General features: G+C 37.3%; 2 protein-coding genes across 12 annotated transcripts in view; one reads left to right on the forward strand and one right to left on the reverse strand.

The window, feature by feature from the left end:
* Positions 1–19,513, reverse strand: part of LOC105072622 (uncharacterized) — a 166,551-nt gene that overhangs the window by 70,136 nt on the left and 76,902 nt on the right. The window contains 3 exon segments of the mRNA XM_074371187.1: positions 3,186–4,580; positions 9,351–9,477; positions 10,475–10,562. Coding sequence (XP_074227288.1) covers positions 3,186–4,580; positions 9,351–9,477; positions 10,475–10,562 — 1,610 coding nt within the window.
* LOC123618230 (uncharacterized) overlaps positions 1–19,513 on the forward strand; it is a 93,622-nt gene that overhangs the window by 17,916 nt on the left and 56,193 nt on the right. For 3 of the 11 annotated variants that reach the window (XM_074371149.1, XM_074371148.1, XM_074371150.1), the window contains 4 exons: positions 4,548–4,591; positions 5,000–5,027; positions 11,542–11,664; positions 17,971–18,085. The exons of 1 other annotated variant lie outside the window; for it this stretch is intronic. The gene's annotated coding sequence lies outside the window, so the exon portion shown is untranslated. Of the gene's footprint in view, positions 1–4,547; positions 4,592–4,999; positions 5,028–11,037; positions 11,665–17,970; positions 18,086–18,696; positions 19,255–19,513 lie in introns of those variants that run through there. 7 more of the 11 variants (XM_074371146.1, XM_074371152.1, XM_074371145.1 and 4 more) reach the window with 4 other exon arrangements.

A 19,513-nucleotide genomic window follows, 5' to 3' on the forward strand; every position in this document is an offset into this window, starting at 1 on the left:
GCTAACTTGCTTCTCTACTGAGACAATAGCTTTTTGCATAATCTTACTAGTGCCCTGTAAATTATGAGATTTACCACTCTTGCTGATGGGGACACAAGTGATTCCTGGCCCTGTGTGAGCTCCAAGGATTATGTGTGCTCCTACCCATTTCTTCTGCTGGCTTCAGGTGGTCTTCTTGACCTCATGCACTGATAAGAACTTAGCTCAATAATCTGCCGGGCAAATTACAGCCTAATAATTGCTCTAGCCATTAAAGCCTCCCTGGACTCTCAGCTCCATCTTTAGGAAGATGATGAAGCTCCTCCCGCATTCACCCTGTGCTGAGATGCGGAAATGCTGTCCAGGCAGTAAGCTGGGTCAGGTGTGTTTCTCACATCTGTTTACACTTTGTTAGGCATTATCATTGTGTTGTCTGGTGTCCAATGTCTGAAAAACATTATTTCTCATTTTTTCTAGTGTTTTATTATTTAGGCAGGAAAAGAAATCCAGCCTCTATTATGCCCATTTTGGCTGGAAAGAAGTTTGGTTTTTTTCTTAATTCGAGACTTAACAAAAGAATTGCAAGAAGACTACAAAGTGTTCATACACCTTTATCTCAGTTTGCCTAATGTTAACATTTTACATTACTATAGTACAATGATCAAAACCAGGACACTAACATTGGGTATAACACTACCAATCAAATGACAGGCTTGAATTGGATTTCATCAAGTTTTCTCCACTAATGTTCCAAAAATTGAACCCACAGTCCAGCCTTGTATTTAGTTCCCTTGCCTTTCATGACCTAGAAAGGTTATAAACTTTTGGAGTATTGGGTAAGTTATTTTACAAAAGGCTCTTCATTTTGGATTCGCCTGAAGTTTCCTCATTGCATGATCATGGTTATGCATGTTTTGGTGAGAATACTACCCAAGTGTTAGTCCTTAGAGCATCACCTTGATGCCGATGTCTTACTATTGGTGATCATTTGGTTAAAGTAGTGTATGCAATGTTTTATCTTTCTAATTAAATACATGGGAGAGATACTTTGAGACAATTCTAATATCCCATTTTTCCTTAAACTTTCACCTTCAAATTTTACCATTCATCTATGGATTTTGTATATAATGATCATTATTATTATGGTGATTTCCTATTTCCCTCATTCCCTTTACATTTATTAATTAGAATAATTCACCACTAAATTGAACCAGAATTCTTTCTTCGAGGTAGCTAATTTCATGGTTAAGGGCAGCAGTAAACAGGATGGGTCTGGAACATCCTGTATTGGGGGAAAAAACCCAAAGCTTCCAAGTAGGCTAGGGAAAACATGGAAAGGATAAAGGAGCAAATGAAGATGGAAAGGAGTAAAGTTTTAGCAATTTAAGCACCAATAAGAAGTATCAAAAACAACAATTGCATTTTGGTTTATTAGAGTAGCAGTCTGTGAACAGACAAGAGTTCATTAAAAAGTTCAAAGAAAAATGTTAATGTGATTGAAATGTAGGTATAATTACAAATGAGGGAGACGTGATAAGGGTATGCTGTATTCATCAATTTTTTTCATCTATTCATTACAGATTTCAAAAGGTAAATGTCAAGACATACGGTTATTTTACTTCTGTCATTAATTTTAAGTTCATATATAAGGTTTAGATAGCTCGTTTTAATTTGTTCAAGCAAGCAAAAAATAAATAAATAAAAGCACACAAAGAGGTGTTGGGCAAGCAGTTCTGGAGTACTGTACCAAGAAGAGAGAAATTAATCAGCATTGATGGTAACTCAGAATGACCAGGTGAAGTGGGATTGAAGAGCAAATCAGTATGGTCACATGATAGTTCAGTAAATAGAGTGAGCTTTTAATAATATTGTTAATAATTATAATACAGTTGAATTACTTCAAAGATGGGTAGTAACAATTATTCTCCTCTTCCTATGTAAAACTTGAAAGAAGTCATAAATTCTGGGAAAGAGCCAATTTCAAAAATTAAAATCTAATGAATGATGGTAACATAAATATAATAGGTAAATTTTCTTATAAAAATCTAATAACCAGTGGCTTGTGATCACATTGATTAAATAACCAGGCCAACTGTCCTAAGAAAGAGATGATAGGCAGCTAAGATTTGCAGCCTTATTGACTGTCTCATTTTCTTCTTCTTCCTCTTCTTGGTTTTCCCTTGAATCAGGTGAGTTTACTTAAAACCAAAGGTTTACTGATTATTAAGCTGCTAAAACACAGTAAGACAACACTGAGATACAAAACCCAATTGAAGCCATGGTAATAATAGAGTTGTAAACACTCTTAATGTAAGTTCAGTGATCAGTTTATGGTCATTGCAGTAGTTGTAGATTTCCTCCTCCTTTAAAGCTGCTTAACAAATTTAAGAGGCTGATAAGATTGTATTCAAATATTTTATGAAATGTTTAAGTGCTCATTTTATTTGAATTCCAGTTGATACTGCCTAGAGGTGAAAAAGACTGCTCAAAAGGAATTGTGTTTCAGTAGGTATTTAAAGAAATCTGTTGTGTAAAAACAAAATAGAAATTCAAAAATAATTCAAATATTTTATGACAATGGAAAGGTTAACGTCTCCCATTAGAACAATCAATAGAAAACAAACAAACAAATCTACACAAACACCATGCAGGGCCACAGACTTTAAAACCACATAGTAGCTGACTGGGAGTTCTAACTCTCTAAAGAAAAATATGCCATGTATTACAAGCAAAAAATTGTAAAGATGTATTTGTGTAATATTAGCAATCATAAGCCCCAAACAATGAATAGACAAAGGAGCAAAAACACAAACACCAAAAGTAATTACAAGCAAAACATCCCTGGGCAAGAAACTCATGTGAAAATAACTCACTTAATAGTTAGGAAATAGATTTCCAACAAATTTAAGAAATGGATTAATAGGGACCATCCTACATAAATGGATGTTCAGAATGTTAATTGATATAAAAAGGAGAAATATTTGGTGATATTGAAACAAAGCTGAAAGTATTTATTCCTATGAATGAACAATTCTACTTCTCGAGCGGCCATATAGTCTGGAAACAGATTTAATGAGAGACAGTGAATCTCCTTGATTGCTTCTTATTGAATGCACAGGTTTTTTCCCAGTGAAACTCAGAAACAAAAGACCTTTACGTCTCATCAGTATAACTTGTTTAATATCAAGTAAGGTGCCTGGCCACACTAAAGGCCTTCCCACACTCCTTACATTCATAGGGTTTCTTACCAGTATGAATTTTCTGATGTTTTGTAAAGGAAGAACTATGTCTAAAGGCCTTTCCACATGCCTTGCATTCATAAGGTTTCTCTCCAGTGTGAATTCTCTGATGTTCTGTAAGCGCAGAGCTGTGCCTAAAGGCCTTCCCACATACCTTACATTCATATGGCTTCTCACCACTATGAATTCTCTGATGCTGAATAAGAGCTGAAGTAAGTCTAAAGAACTTCCCACACTCTTTACACTTGTAAGGTTTCTGACCACTGTGAATTCTCTGATGTCGAGTAAGTTCACTACCTACTCCAAAAGCTTTCCCACATTCCTTACATTTATAGGGTTTCTCACCAGTGTGAATTCTCTGATGTCTAGTCAGGGATGAACTATTTCTAAAGACCTTTCCACATGCCTTGCATTCGTAGGGTTTCTTACCGGTATGAATTCTCTGATGTCGAGCAAGTTCCCTACAGACTCCAAAAGTCTTCCCACATTCTCTACATGTGTAAGGTTTCTCACCTGTATGAATTCTCTGATGTTCGATAAGCTGTGAACTAATTCTAAAGACCTTCTCACATTGTACACATTTGTATGGTTTCTCACCAGTATGAATTCTCTGATGTTCAGTTAACTGTGAATGAAATCTGAAGTCCTTGCCACATTCCATACATTTATAAGGTTTCTCGTCAGTGTGGATTTTCTGATGTCTAGTAAGTTGTGCATGCACTCTAAAAGATTTCCCACAGAAAGTGCATCCATAGGGTTTCTCACCATCATAAATCCTGTGAAGTGGAGTAATTTCTTCAAATTTTCTAAAAGTCCTTACATATTCCTTACATCTGTAGCACTGCTGATCATCATGGATTTTCTGGTGTACATTAAGGTCTTCATAAAAACTAAATGCATTCCCACATTCCATATATTTACAAGGTTTCACAGCAGTATGAATATTCAGTTGTAGGGCATGTGAGTCATCTACTCCAATGGTTTTCCAGTATCTACTACACTCATAGGTCTCAGCAGTATGTATTTTCTCATACTCATCAAGGTTTAAGTCACAACTAAAGACCTTGTCATAGTCCTTAAATTCAGAGGGCTTCTCCCTGTCATGGATTCTTTGATGTAATGTAAGAGAACTATTATTTTTATACTTGGGCACTTTTTCAGAGATGATTTTCATTTGACTGAAATATCCCACTTCAGGTCTTTGTACTTCAATCTTCCTTTTGCTTTGCTGATCAATTCTGAAAATGGAGTTCTCAAGGCCAGCTGATGTACTACTTTCTATTACTTCCCACTGAAAATCATTTTTTTCAATAATGTCCTTCTCTATAGGTAAAGTCTTTGTGTCGTACTTGGACTCCAAATCTGAAAGAAAGGTAAAAAAAACTTTTCTTTTTTCATGCATCACAAAAATAAAAGTTATAAAATGCACAGGAGAAAAACTGAAAATAGTTTATAGTATAAGTGAATGATTAAAATACTGCTATCAAATTTCAAGAAATGTAAAGTGAGCTCAGTGAGTAAGAGCATGATATAAGATTGTGAGGTTTGTGATAATGAAAGCAGATTAAGTCACTGGGCCTGAAACTGATGTGTTGATCATCACCTAGTAAGCCTGTCAAGTACTGATGTTCATAAACTAATCCAGATAAACCGAATGAACACCTATAAATGCAGAATTAGTCATCAGTATCTCATAGAGATACTGCAAACGCAGATCAAAATTTGATCATCTATAGATACTATCAATTTTCTGTTATTTTTCTTCTGTTCTGTTACAACAGAATCCAAATACTTTACCATGGATAACAGGTGGGTGCTGCTTGTCAGACAACATTTTAATCCATTATCCCCCTTCACCTGATCTTTTTTTCACCTCCTGTATCAAACCACATTTCCTATCATCTAGAGCTGCCCACAGGATGTTCCATTTCTCAGAAATGGATTCCTTTTACATCACCTCCTTTCATTGTCCAGGTTTAAAAGTTATTACCCTCAGAAATGATGTCCTAGCTGACTGAGTAACTTCATATCTGTGTCTCTATTCCAGTATCTAGTTCCTTGCCCTCATAGCCATTTTTTAATTCGTGTACTCAGTAATTTTCTCTGTTGTCATACTGTTCATTGCCTCATTCCTTAAACTTTAAAAGGACAAATCATTCTTTTATGTGCCACTGAATAGCAAGTCCCACGGTCATAGTAGCTGATAATTAAAGGAAAAGTAAATCACTGGTTGAAAGGATTCTAAGAACAAAAGCAGGTACTACAAATACAAGTCATTTGAGAATACAGTTATCAAAATAATTATGTAACTGTAAGAATAATGCAACAGTTAGAGCATGTCTCCACACCTTCAAAACCTCACAGTATAATAAAGTGATTATATATATATAATTTATAATATAGTAAGATACATTCATATATAAGAATAGTGAGTGTTTATAAATGATTGCTTTCCAGTTGCCTCTCCATTTAGCTCATATTGTCTCCATCACTGCTCTTAATTCCCTCTCATACAGAACCATGATTTTCTTTATCCCACATGTCAATAAAGGTAGTGTTTTTATTTACTTCTCTTCAGTAGCATTTTCACTATTATTCATCTATCCTACTGAAATCCTAGTCTATATTTAATGTTTTCCTTCATGCTTTTTCCCCAATAGACTTTTCAATTCTCCTGTACTCAAAACTAACCACTGTTATATTTCCTGAAAAAGTATCAGACTATTTTAGATATTATAATAGGTATATACCATATTATAAGGCTTATGCAATTCTGAACAAAGCTATGCTGAAAAGTAGAATATGCTAATAGAATGATATGCAAAAAATGGTCAAGGGGGCAAAAGTGTAAGGCGTTTTGTAACAAAGGATCTGTTGGACCTGGCTGGAGACTGGAAATCAGATGAGGGGACAAACCAAGGAAAATCTAAAGTGGCTGATAAACACTCCACGATAAAGGGCAAAAATAATTTCACGTGACTGAATTATGTTATGTATAATAAAAGTGAAATAATATAAACATGATTATTTGACTAAAATAATAAAATCATAAACAAATGGCAGTGTCAGTAAATTAAAAGCCCTTCCACTTAGAAATGAAGACGCTTTCTACCAAATAACTGTTTATTGGAAATGAAATTATAAAACTTTTGGAGAATGATGGTATTGAAAATATTACATGTTAAATACTATGGAACTCAACAATAGTTACATAAAAAGTAAGGATGTAAGTGCTTATATTAATAAAATGAAAGAATGAAAACAACCAATGTATATATCCCACTCAAGAAGATAGAAAAGAACAAAGTGACCTAAAGAAAAGGTGAGGGGAGGATTCACTAGATACACAATCAGAATGTGTCAAGTTAGAAAACATATAAAGAATAGAATTAATAAGTACAAAAACTAAGGTGACAAACAAGGACAAGAACCATCACAGAGGGTATTTTTAAAATGTAATAAGACTCCTATACTAGTCAATTTGAAAAATGTTGACTTATGAGTTATTTTCTAGGTAAATAAATATTGAAAACTCCAGAAGCCATAAAAATTGAAAAAAGACCAATTTGTTAGAGATAAAACTGTCAAATACCTCCCATGAAACCAAAAACATCATAAGCATGACTATTTCCCAGGTTGTGGCAATAAACCAGGTAATGAACCTAAAATAAATAAATAAGTAAATAATAATACTCCTAAAGTAGAGATCTGAGTCAAGACCTCGAGCAGGGAAGGTGGAAGATGCGCCCTTGATTGTTGTGACAGAAAGCAAGAAAGTTCTATGACATTAATGGGTCATGCCAAAAGGACACAGAAATCACTTGAAGAGACCACCATTTTGACAATCCAAGAATCAAAAGGGGGAAAAATACTTTGTGCACTAAAACATGCCAAGTAAATGACTAAATAAAATTTGTAGCTGGTATTAAATTTTTTTAAAAATAACAAAACACATAGGAACATAGAAGACCAGAACTCACTTTTAACCAATTCAGGTGTCTCGTTTGGGATAGGGAAAGTACAGGGTGAGCCTGGGGATGCTTCAAAAAGCAAAAATAAACTCAAAGGGTAAAGGATCAACATCAAAGGTACATAAAAATCACCATTAGGAATTACTCAGTACAAACAGGCATCAACAATCAAAGGCCGTGGTGGGCTAAAAGTACACTGAACCAATGAAAATAAACAAATACATAATGATACATAAATAAGAGAAGGTCAGAAAAGTTCAAGTGTACCATTTGAGGCGACTCTTTAGTTATGATCATACAAAGAACAGAATCAAACATTCTTGCCGCCTTTCCCACTAGATTTCAAGTTTATCAAAGAGCATGAGAGTAACTAAGAAATGTTCAAGGAATGATTAGAAAAACATTGATTCAGATGAAGATTTTCACTTGTAAAAGTCATTAGGTGAATTGTTGATAAGAACTGTATACCCATAGAATGCCAAACTAAGACCACAGAGATCACTTTCTGACCATAATATCTGAATTAGTTATTTCTCCATCATTCTTTATCCCTTTATTTTGCTTACTTTTCTTCATAGCACATATCTAGTGATACATGATAAATTCTCTAGTCATTTATTTAACTCTTTATTATGTATCTCACTACTATGTTAACTCTCTGACAGTAAGGTCTGTATTGGTCTCTCTCACCATTGTAGTAATAGGGTTAGCACAATATCTGTCTCAGTGTAGACACTAATTAAATGTTGAGTATATAAATGACCAAGATTTCTTGGTCAATAAAGACATTTACATAAGTCTAAATACAAGAGGAACTGGGGGAAATGTTGGTTGAACTGGGGAAGATCTTAATTTGCTTCCCCAAGTGTCAGGCATTTTTTCCATAGGGCTTTAAAGGGAGTTTCCCCAAAACATCACAGAGGCCCCCCCTCTCAACAAGCTGGGCTTTTTACTCTGGTGATGGCTTTCCTTGCTTCATCAAGCCCTCACTCACCTGGCTCTGTGTACCTGTCACATCCCTTGCAACCCTCCAGAGCAACTTCCCTTCCTCCAGTAAGGTGATCACAACTGACTTAGAAATGCAACACTCTGCTTACAACAAAGAAATGTAACATAAGGTATAAGAAAATGTAAGAATTATAACCAGCTCTAAAAACACCTTTGAGAATAGGTCAAGTTTTTAATAAATAAAGTTGAAGTGATATTAATAAGACTTCCAAGAAGAGAAATAAGAGAAGACTGAAAGAACATTGACTTTAGAGTGACCACAGAATTACAAAGTATAAAGAGACCAGAAGGCTAGACAGGTAAAGAAGTGTCTTATTTATTCCCATGCCAACTCTTTGTCTTGAGAGGCAGTACGTTGTAACAGTTAAGAATACCAGGGTTGGTGCCAAACTGCTTGGGTAAGAAAACCTGCTGTGACACTAAGTGGCTATGTGACCTGGGAGAAGTTGCCTGAGTACCCTTTGCCTCAGCCGTCTCTTCTAAGAACAACAGAACAAGTAGGATATGTGTCTTAGAGTTGAAGAATTAGATGACTTAGTACATTAAAATTGCTTCAAGCAGGGTCTGGTACAAGGCAAGAACTATGTGAGCTGAGAGGAAAACAAGCAGCTTTCTAAAATATTAAAAGGTTCTTGCTGGAATACTGACTTAAACGTTAAATGCAAAGTTCTTTAACCACACACCAGGTGTAAGACAATACTTGTGGCAGGCAATGGATATGAATTCTATTTACCAATCTAACTGCATGAAGTATACAGATTCTTTTACATAACAAACCAGGACACAGCCTCTTAGCTGTTCTCCCAGAAGGTGGGTAAGAAAGTAACATAAAGCATTTATAGCAATTCTAGGCTCAAACACAATATAGTAGACGTGTCAAAGGATCCACTGTGTGTATCCTACAAGTCAAATCCAGCTCCCTTGTATCAAGGAAGGTAGAAATTACATGAAGGGACTGAGAAGGCATGGACGCCATGAAGAATGGTAAAGATGCTTAATGGAGGTATCATCTCCAACACAAGGCTCAATCCATGCCTTTGGAAGCTGGGAGAAGAAATTCATCTAGTTTCTTTAAAAATAGCTTTGAGTTCATTGAATATCAACTGATAACTCTATAGAACACATTCTAAGTTACATGAAAAGCTATATTTACCCAGTGAGACCAAGTTGCTGTAATTCTCCATCATCACATCCCAGTACAAATCCCTCTGAGCAGAATCCAGATATTCCCACTCCTCCTGAGAGAAGCTGATGACCACATCCCTGAATGTCACCAATTCCTGAAACACACCACATATTATAAGTAAAATTGAATGAAACATTTCTGAGAAAAAAAAAAAAAAAAAACAAGAAATAAAGAGCTGCATTACAGGAAGGGGTCTAATAATAAATAAATAGGCCTGGGGTTGAAGCCTGTGGTATGGGAAGTAAGGAAATTAGTGCTTCCAAGATTATTGATAGGTTTTTAAAGAATCCTTTTGATTCAGAGAAACCTTCCTGCATACTATGAGATTTCTTAATTAGCTAAGCATGTCTGGAAATAAAATACAAATTAAAAGAAACTGTCTACATGCACATTGCATGCTGTGTGCCTACTGCATGAATTATCAAATATGGTGAATTTCTACATTCTCACTCTTCTGTACAGGAAAAATATCTAACTTAGAAAATGGGATATTAAAATATTCTAAAATTTCTTAGAATGCCAAGTTCATCCCTGTTAATCTCCATTTCACATTATATGATAAGAATTACAACTTCTAATGAAAAATTATTTAGTAAATGCTTTTTAGTGGCTACCAAGTAGACTGCTTGGTGAAAATAGATCAGCCTTAATTATATTTAGACATTTAGGTTGGATAAGATCTCCAATTCTGGAAGTCTACAATCATCTATTTATCCATGACTGAGACCAGTCAACATCAAATCCAATCAACCTGGAAAATCAGGTCTGTTCAGGAGAAGTACAGAGTTTGCCCATGTCATCAAATGGATCCATTTGCACGTTTTCTCTACCCAAGAATATGAAGAAGGATGTAAATACCTCAATTTAGGGATTCTGTTTCTACTCTAGAGCTGCTCTGAAAAAAAGACTCAACACAAAAGAGTGTTGAACACTATTTGGAGAATATATAGGCATACAGGAGGTACACTGTGCTGTTAGACTCCAGCTCTTACTAGAAAGTGAAAAACTGGGGATGTGGGGCAGGCTTTAAGGGCTACTTGGTTGGAAGACACAGATAAATGTTCACAAAGGAGACAGAAACATCAACTTACGTGGTCCATGGTTAGAACTGTAAAGAATTGGTCAGGGAATTCCACTTCAGGTGTGACAGCATGAGGAGCTCCACGGACATGGTCCCCACTGAAACGTGGAAATTATGCAAAAAAATGTAGAGCAAATTAAGAAACATCTGTTCAAGAAAACCTAGTAAAACTTATTAAGAACTGTGAAAGTTTGCAGTATCTGAATCAAACTGCACCCTTCCTTGTCTATCCCATCTCAGTGGAGTCGGGAAACAAAAAAAGAGTCCATTCCAAACTGGTACAGCGAAGGACACAAACTTCCTCATCACTCCTCAACCCCTGCTCCCAGCCAGATAACCATCTTCCTGGGAGGAGTAGGGCATCAGCACTTCTCACCCTGTCCCCACTTACTTGTTGCTCAGGCAAATGCAGCTAAGGGATGGGGACTTTCTCCTGCCTGGTAGCCACACAAGAAATGTAGGCTGGACACTGGGTGCGGCACTGCTGGGAACACTGGGGTCTCCAGTGCCTTTGCCTTGGCTCACGGGGCGGGAGTTCCTGCCAAGACAGGCAAGCTGAGGCCTGGGGCTGCTGCACAACCCCCTCTGCATCCCTGTCGAAAGGAACTGCCTTCATTTGCAGCGACGTGTGGAGAAGTTCAAGGGTAAGGAAGTTTTGGTGAAAGGCTATTGGGAGAAGACTGGAAAATTCATTGGAGATAAATGCTAAACTGTAAGCTGGCTAGTTTGCCAGAAAGGATCAAAGAAAGACACTTGGGGGGCCCTTCCTGTTATCAGAACAAATCTCTAACACTTGACTTGATTCCATTAGTCTGTGAAGCAATGTACACCACAAAATAACAGTGCTAGCAGTCACAATTAGTGGATCTTAACAGCTTGGTGTGGTCAGAGGTAGCCCTGTCAAAACCACTGGCTATACTCCAGCAGCAACATCAGATATTTACACTATGGGGGAGGCAGAATTCACTTAATTAATCTAGTCAGTCACTAAACAAATAAGCAAATAAAAATAAGAAACCTGGCGAGTAGATGAAAGTACCAGAGTTGTAACAATTATCTAAAATGTGTATTTTCCAGAAACAAGAGACAGGTGAAGGAATAGGAAGATATGACCCATAAACCAAGCCAAAAGAAACCAAAAAGAATAGAAACTGCCTATGAGAGCAACCAGATTTAAACAAGGACTTCAAAGTAGCCATTGTAAGTATGTTCAAATAAACAAAAGAACCCATGCTTAAAGTAAATGAAGGTATGATCGCAAGGTCGTATCAAGTAGAGAATATCAATGAAGAGACAGAAGTTATTTACTATCACCAGATGAAAAGTATAATAACTGAAATGAAAATTTCACTAGAGTAACTCAACACTAGATGTGAACTAGCAGAAAAAAAGTACTAGCCAAGTTAAAGATCTCTTGATAGAGATCATGCAGTGTGAAGAACAAAGGGAAAGTAAGGAAGAAAAATGAACAGAGCTTCAGAGAAATGTTGGACACCATTAAGCATACCAACATTCATGTACATAATAGGTGTAACAGAAAAGAGGAAAGGATCATTTTAACATATTCCAATAAATAATGGATCCAGGAAGCTTAACAAGCATCAAATAGTTAAATGCATAGAGATCTACATCTAGACAAATCATGACAAAAATGGTGAAATGCAAAAGGAGAGAATCTTGAAAGCAGCAAAAGGAGAGTGAGTTGTCCCTTACAAGTGAACCCCCAATAAGGTTAACTGATGACATCTCATCAGAAATAATGGAGACCAGAAAGTAATGGGATGATACATATGAAGTACTCAAAGCACTTTCAACCATATCCAGCAAAGCTATTTTTAAAAAATGAAGATGAAATAAAAACATAACCAGGTAAAGAACTGCTAGCAGTTCAGTCTTAAAGAAATACTCAAGGGAGTTCTTGACTGAAAGCAGGTGATCCCAGGCAGCAAAACATCCACATGAAAAAACAAAGAGCACTAGTACAGGTAATTATGTAATTTTAAAAAATGGTACATATGCATATTTCTTCTTCTTCACTTAACTGACTTAAAAGTCAACTGTATGAAGTAATTATATATATCACATAAAATTATTATAGGGCCTGTAACATATATAAATGTAATATATTTGACAATAATAGCACAAAGGAGGTGGGTAGAAGAAAAGCTGCCCTGGGCTAAGGAAATGAATCCAGATGGTAATTTGAATCCACAGGGTCAAATAAAGAGAATAAAAAGTGATAAATAGGATTACTATAACAAAAGCAATAGATGTATACAAGTTTTCCTTTTTTTCTTGGAGAATCTTAAAAAACAAAGATTTATATAAAGTAAAAATTACAACAACAAATGGTAGGGTTTGAAACATTAATACAGGTAATGTGAATAACAGTATTACCACAAAAAGGGGTGAAAGGAAGTAGGGCTATATAGGAGTAACATTTCTATATCTCACTGGAATTTAGTATAAATCAGAAGCTGTTCCTGATAAGGTAAGATGTATGTTAAGCCCAGTATCAATCACTAAAATATTTACAAATCATGTATCTGATAATGGGTTAATAAAATACATAAAGAATTTATACAACTCAATATAAAAAATTCAATTAAAATGGGCAGATAATATTAATTGACATTTTTTCCAAAAAGGACATATATATGGTTGATAGATACATGAAAAGGTGCTCAATTCAATATTAATAATCAGAGAAGAAACAGACTCACAGACATAGAAACAAACTTATGGTTACCAGGAGGGGAAAAGGGTGGGAATGGATAAATTGGGAGTTCTAGATTTGCAAATACTAATATACATAAAATAGATTACAAGTTTATACTCCCTCACACCATACACAAAAACAAACTCAAAATGGCTTAAAGACAAATACAAGACAAGATACAATAAAATGCCTAGAAGAGAACAGAGGCAAAACATTTTCTGACATAAATTGTAGCAATGTTTTCATAGGTCAGTCTCCCAAGGCAAAAGAAATGAAAGCAAAAATACACAAATGGGACCTAATCAAACTTACAAGCTTTTGAACAGCACAGGAAACCATAAACAAAATGAAAAGACAACCTACAAACTGGGAGAACATAAATGCAAATGATGTGTCTGACTACAGATTAATTTCCAAAATATACAACAAGCTCATGCAGCTCAATATCAGAAAAACAAACAACCCAATCAAAAACTGGGCAGAAGACTAAATAGATATTTCTCCAAAGAAGATATACAGATGGCCAACAGGCACATAAAAAGATTCTCAACATCATTAATTATTAGAGAAATACAACTCAAAACTACAAAGAGCTATCACCTCACACCAGTTAGAATGGCCATCGTTGAAAAGTCCACAAATGAGAAATGCTGGAGAGGCTATGGAGAAAAGGAGACCCTCCTACACTGTTGGTGGGAATGTAAGTTGGTGCAGCCACTGTGGAAAACAGTACGGAGGTTCCTTAAAAAACCTAGAGTTAACATATGATCCGGCAATCCCACTCCTGGACATATAGCCAGAAAAGATGAAAACTCTGAAAAGATACATGCACCCCAGTGTTCATAGCAGCTCTATTTACAACAGCCAAGACATAGAAGCAACCCAAGTGTCCATCAAGAGATGAATGGATAAACAAGATGTGATGTATATAACTGTATCTATATATATATATGTATGTGTGTATGTGTGTGTGTGTGTATATACACACATAAAATGGAATATCCCTCAGCTATAAAAAAAAAAAAAAGAATGAAATTATGCCAGTTGCAGCAACATGGATGGACCTAGAGATTATCATACTAAGTGAAGTAAGTTGGACAGAGAAAGACAAATGTTGTATCACTGATATGTGGAATCTAAAAAATAATACAAAACTTATTTACAAAACAGAAACAGACTCACAGACATAGAAAACAAACATGGTTATCAAAAGGGAAAAGGGGGGAGTAATTTAGGAGTATGGGATTAACAGATACCCGCTGCCATATATAAAATAGATAAACAAGAATTTACTGTATAGCACAGGGAACTATATTCCATATCTCATAATAACCTATACTGAAAAGAATAAAAAAAAGTGTGTATATGTATGTATGTAAGTGTATATGTATATACCCAAATCACTTTGCTGTACATATGAAACTAGTGAAAGAAGTCAGATACAAAAGATCACACATTATATGATTTCATTTATATGAAAGGTCTAGAATAGGCAAATCTAGAGACGGAATGCAGATTAGTGTTTTCTGAGGGCTCAGACATGGGGTCGGGGAATAAAAGAGGAAGCCTACTGTAATAGCTCAAGGGTATGGGGTTTCTTTTTGAGGTCATGAAAATGTTCTAATATTGGTTGCGGTGATACATGCACATATCTCTGAATATATTAAAAAACACTAAATTGTATACTTTGGGTGAATTGTATGGTATTTGAATTATAGCTCAATAAATGTTATAAAAAATATGGAGCAGCAGAAAAAAAAAAAACTGGTCAGTCGTTCTGTGGTTCACTGCCTGCAGAAGCAGGTACCACAGAAGCCAAAGCTGGGGGAAATAAAGGGAGCTATTAGACTAGATGTGATTTATAGTTCCCCTAAGCTGGAATAAATACAATGTTTTCTTCTGTCTTCCTACATTCAAACATCTCCTGAATCACACATAAAATGTGCAATAAAGAGAGAGAATGGATAAACCTCAGGGAACAGAGTTCTTCAGTAACAGACTCAGCAGAAGCCTTGCTGCATTGGTGGAGGAATTAGACACTGCAGCAAAAAGCTTTCTAGCCAGGCCACCATTCTGTTGATGCAGATTGGGACTTGAGGTTGTGCCACTCAGACACACCCTTAGGAGATGCTCCTCCTCCACCTGCACTTTCTAGAGCTAAGAAGGGATAACACCATCCATACTAGAACCTCCTGCCTGGCTGCCACAGACAGAAAGTAGAAAATAGAACTAACAAATCTTAGCGCCTCTAAAACTGTACCTGCCCGCATAGGTTTTCAGAATACATGTATACATTCCTGGAAGACATGTGATCAGTCTTCAAGTGTGATAATGGATTTGTATTTTTTCCTTTAATTTTGTTAGTGTTTGCTTTATACACTTTGAAGCTACATACTTTGCTCAAAACAAAATAAGTAGTGATTTATCTTCCTTTGAAACGGCTCCTTACTATTATGAAATACGTTCCTGGCTTCAAATGTATTTTGGAGACACTAATTTTGATCGACTTTCGCAAAGCATTAGTATACTACATCTTATTCTGTTCTTTTACCTTCAATCTTTCTGGGTCCTTTGATTTAAAATGTCTTTCTTAGCGGGAGGAGGTGTATAGCTGAGTAGTAGAGTGCATGCTTAGCATGCATGAGGTCCTGGGTTCAATCCCCAGTACCTCCCTATGTATGTATGTATGTATAAATAAATAAATCAAATTACTCCCCCTGCCCAAAACAAACAAAAATTTAATGTTTCCTTTATAAATAACAAAATTTAAAAATCCAGTTTGAAAGTATTTGTCTTTAATTTGGTGTTTATGCCCTTTATCTTTAAAGTACATTACAGAATTTGAGCCTGTTACGCTGCTTTTTGTTTCATACTTGTTCTTTATCATAATAGTACACAACCTCCAATCACCTTTAAAAATCTGGGCGGGAGGATATAGCTCAGTGGTAGAGCATATGTTTAGCATGCATGAGGTCCTGGGTTCATTCTCCAGTACCTCCATAAATAAATAAATAAATAGATACCTAATTTTTTTCCTTAAGAAACAGATAAAAAAGTAGACAAAATTCTATTACAAAGATACTAGAGTATTTTATGATAATTATAAATCTCTAAGGGTAGGCAATAGGTTAAACTATGGTGAGCTATATGTTATCAATATCTATGTAGTATTTAACAGTTATGACTGATCCATAGTAAATGTTCAGGAAAATTTTTTTGATGAATTATTCATTGAGATAATCAGATTAAAAAAAATTTTGGGGGGGTATAATTAGATTTTTAAAAATTTATTTATCTACTTGAAGGTACTGGGGATTGAACCCAGGACCTTGTGCATGCTAAGCACGCACTCTACCATTGAGCTATACCCTCCCCCTCAAGATTTTTAAAAGTGATTGGAGGTTGTGTACTATCATGATAAAGAACATAAAATCTATCATTCAAAATTCAGTTTGTAAATCTCATCTTTGGCTGATACTAATTGTGTAGCCTTTTACCAAGTTACTTAACTGCCTGTATTTCCTCATCAGTAACATGGGAATAACACCATGATTACCTCAAAGTGTTGCTGTCTGGATCAAATTAAATAAAACACATAAGGTACTTTCAGTGCCATATAAAATGCACCTAATGATGCCTAATAAACCCTGCCTGTTAATTTATAAAATTGTAAAGAATATTTCCCATCCTTTGTTTGATTATTCTTTTAAAAAAATTCCCTCTGTGCTGCTCTTTTTTGCTACAGTAAAATTTTAGGTTTTTAGGTCTGTTCTTTCTTGAAATGTTAACTCATTTCAGAATCCAGCCTTGAGATTTCAATTTTTTCCTGATTAATATTTCACAAATATTCTCAAAAATTAAGAGGACATACCTCCTTGCCTTCTACACAAAGCTGCAGACATCTAACCAGCTCAAAGACTCTAGCAGGTAACAATTTGAGCATAGAAGGCTTAATCTTGTTCCTTTGTCTAACAGAGACTTGCATGCATACTTATTTTTGTTTCTATAAATCTCTCCTTTCAAGTGTAATCTGTACAACGAAGTCTTGTAGGATACTTGGATTTCCCAGATCATTCCTGTGTCCTCTGAAAGAAACCACAAATTCAAAAAAACGTGAAACACTGGAAGAGAAGGGGAACCACCTCTATGGTCTTGTTATTAATTGGGAGGGGAAGGTCTAGGAACCAGGAAATGGATAAGTCACAATTAGGTAGGAAAATTTAGGAGAAAAAAAGCAAATATTCTATGCTCTGTAAAACAAAAATGTATGACAGAACAGAAAGCAAACATGAACTGACCTTGAATGGGCCATTAAGTAAGTAGCAATGCTCTCCACTTCAGAACTTGCAAAACTAAGGGACCAAGAAGAAGTTAAGACGCTGGACTGGCTAAATAAGAACATCAGACATGACCTATCACCCACCACAAATACAAGCAAATGGAAGTAAGAGGGAAACTAGAATACTGCTTTTACCAGTATCAGTGAAAAATGTAAGCATCATCTATGTCCAGAGCTGGAATCAAAGTTCAAAGCAGTTTCTATGAGGCATAGCTCACAGAATGCTATGGTTTGAAACAGGTAAATGGCCTCCATATTGCATCCAAGGAGTTTAACCCAGGAAGGAATCTTAGACCTGTGTCCTTCCCTTCTTGTCGTCCCAGAAGCCTGTCTTGAAGGAATGCCAGCCTACATTCTCATTCCATGATTTAGGGTATATTTTTCTATTGGGAACTTTCATTATAGGAGTGAAATTCATGACATAGTTCTGATGACCATTTCTTTACAGCTAGATGCAGCTGGTATAAGGACAGAAGAGAATCCAGGGAAACATGTTCCAAGAAACCAGGGAACCTACAACTGAACCCTTGGTGGGCAACGCTCACTTAAATGCCCCCTCTGTGGTAAGCACTAGGTTGAGTATTGGGGACATGGTGATATAATTTATATATATATAAAATATATAATATGTAAGTATTATATATAAATATATACACACACACACGTAAAAACAATTTAACAGATTTCTACAAGCTCACTGAACGAAACTCCAAGCTTATTGAAAACAAAACAAGCTCTACTTCATTCACAATTAATAGTCGTTTACAACCGAGCTGTCACAAGATCACTCGGTCACAGTGTCAGTCAGACACCCTCATCACGAAAGTCATGAAGACCATGGTCACACAGCAGGCTCCGCCCCAGTGACAGCCCCATGAGCCCAATCATATAGCAGGCACGGCATTCCAGGGCCCCGTCAATACGGACTCACTTGCGCGCGCGCGCGCGCGCGCGCACACACACACACACACACACACACACACACGCGCGCGCACCGGCGCGAGCTAACACGCGACAGTGATGCCGTCACAATAGCACCCGCGACCACGGCCGCCCGCGGCTCACGCATATACAGGCTTGAGGCTCCTGGCTCCACATGCCCCTGGAAGTCCGAGGCCTCCTCACCGCCAGCGCCTCCCGCAGCCCGCCCTGGGACACCTCAACTCACCAGGCATAACCCAATAACCACCACGACACCGGAAGAGAAATCGAATGTCGAAGTTCACCCGCGGCTCTGGGGGCTGTGGGAAACGTAGTCTGACTCCGAAAATGTCCAGCCCCGCGGGCGGAGCGTGGAGCCCACCCGCCCCGCCGCAGAGACCCCTGCACGCCCGCCGCCGCTCACCGTTGGCGGACGGGTTGCACTGGTGGTTCTTCCAGACACCGAAGAGCCGGGTGGTGGTCCTCTGCGAGCGAGGTGAGGTCGTGGAAGGGAAAGAGAGCCCAAGGCGAGGAAGTAATCGCCACCCTGGGCCGGGGAGGGCAGAAAAGGGAATCGGAAGCCTGCCCGAGGCGGGCCGAGGAAGAAAACGGAAGAGACCTGGTTCGGGGACAGCCGAGTGAGACTCGCAAGCCCTGGGTCGAGGAGGGGAGTTGGGAGTCGGGTCACCCGGCAGAGGAAGGTCGGGGAAGGTATCGTGAACCCCTGCCGACGGAGACAGGGCTAAGGGCTGGAGCGGTGCGGAGGGAGTTCTAGCCCGAGATGACCCAGGCGGGAACTCCACTCAGGCCTGTACGTGCGGGACCCCAGGTCCGTGGTCGGTAATCACGGGGCGAAGCGTTTTGTTGTTAGTTTTTTTTGTCAGTTTTGCCCCTTGAGAAAGCCCCACCACCCAGAGCGGCACGTAGTAGCAGACGCCCAGTGAGTGTATGCCCGCCCTGGTGAGTGTTTCATACCGTCACCGCCAGGAAGTTCCTGCTGTCCTTCTCCAGCCAGTCTCACTACAGAGACAGCCATAGGCCTGATACATGTCATCGTAATTTAGTCAGTT

This window comes from Camelus bactrianus, chromosome 9 (genome assembly GCF_048773025.1).
Source record: "Camelus bactrianus isolate YW-2024 breed Bactrian camel chromosome 9, ASM4877302v1, whole genome shotgun sequence".
NCBI lineage: Eukaryota > Metazoa > Chordata > Mammalia > Artiodactyla > Camelidae > Camelus > Camelus bactrianus.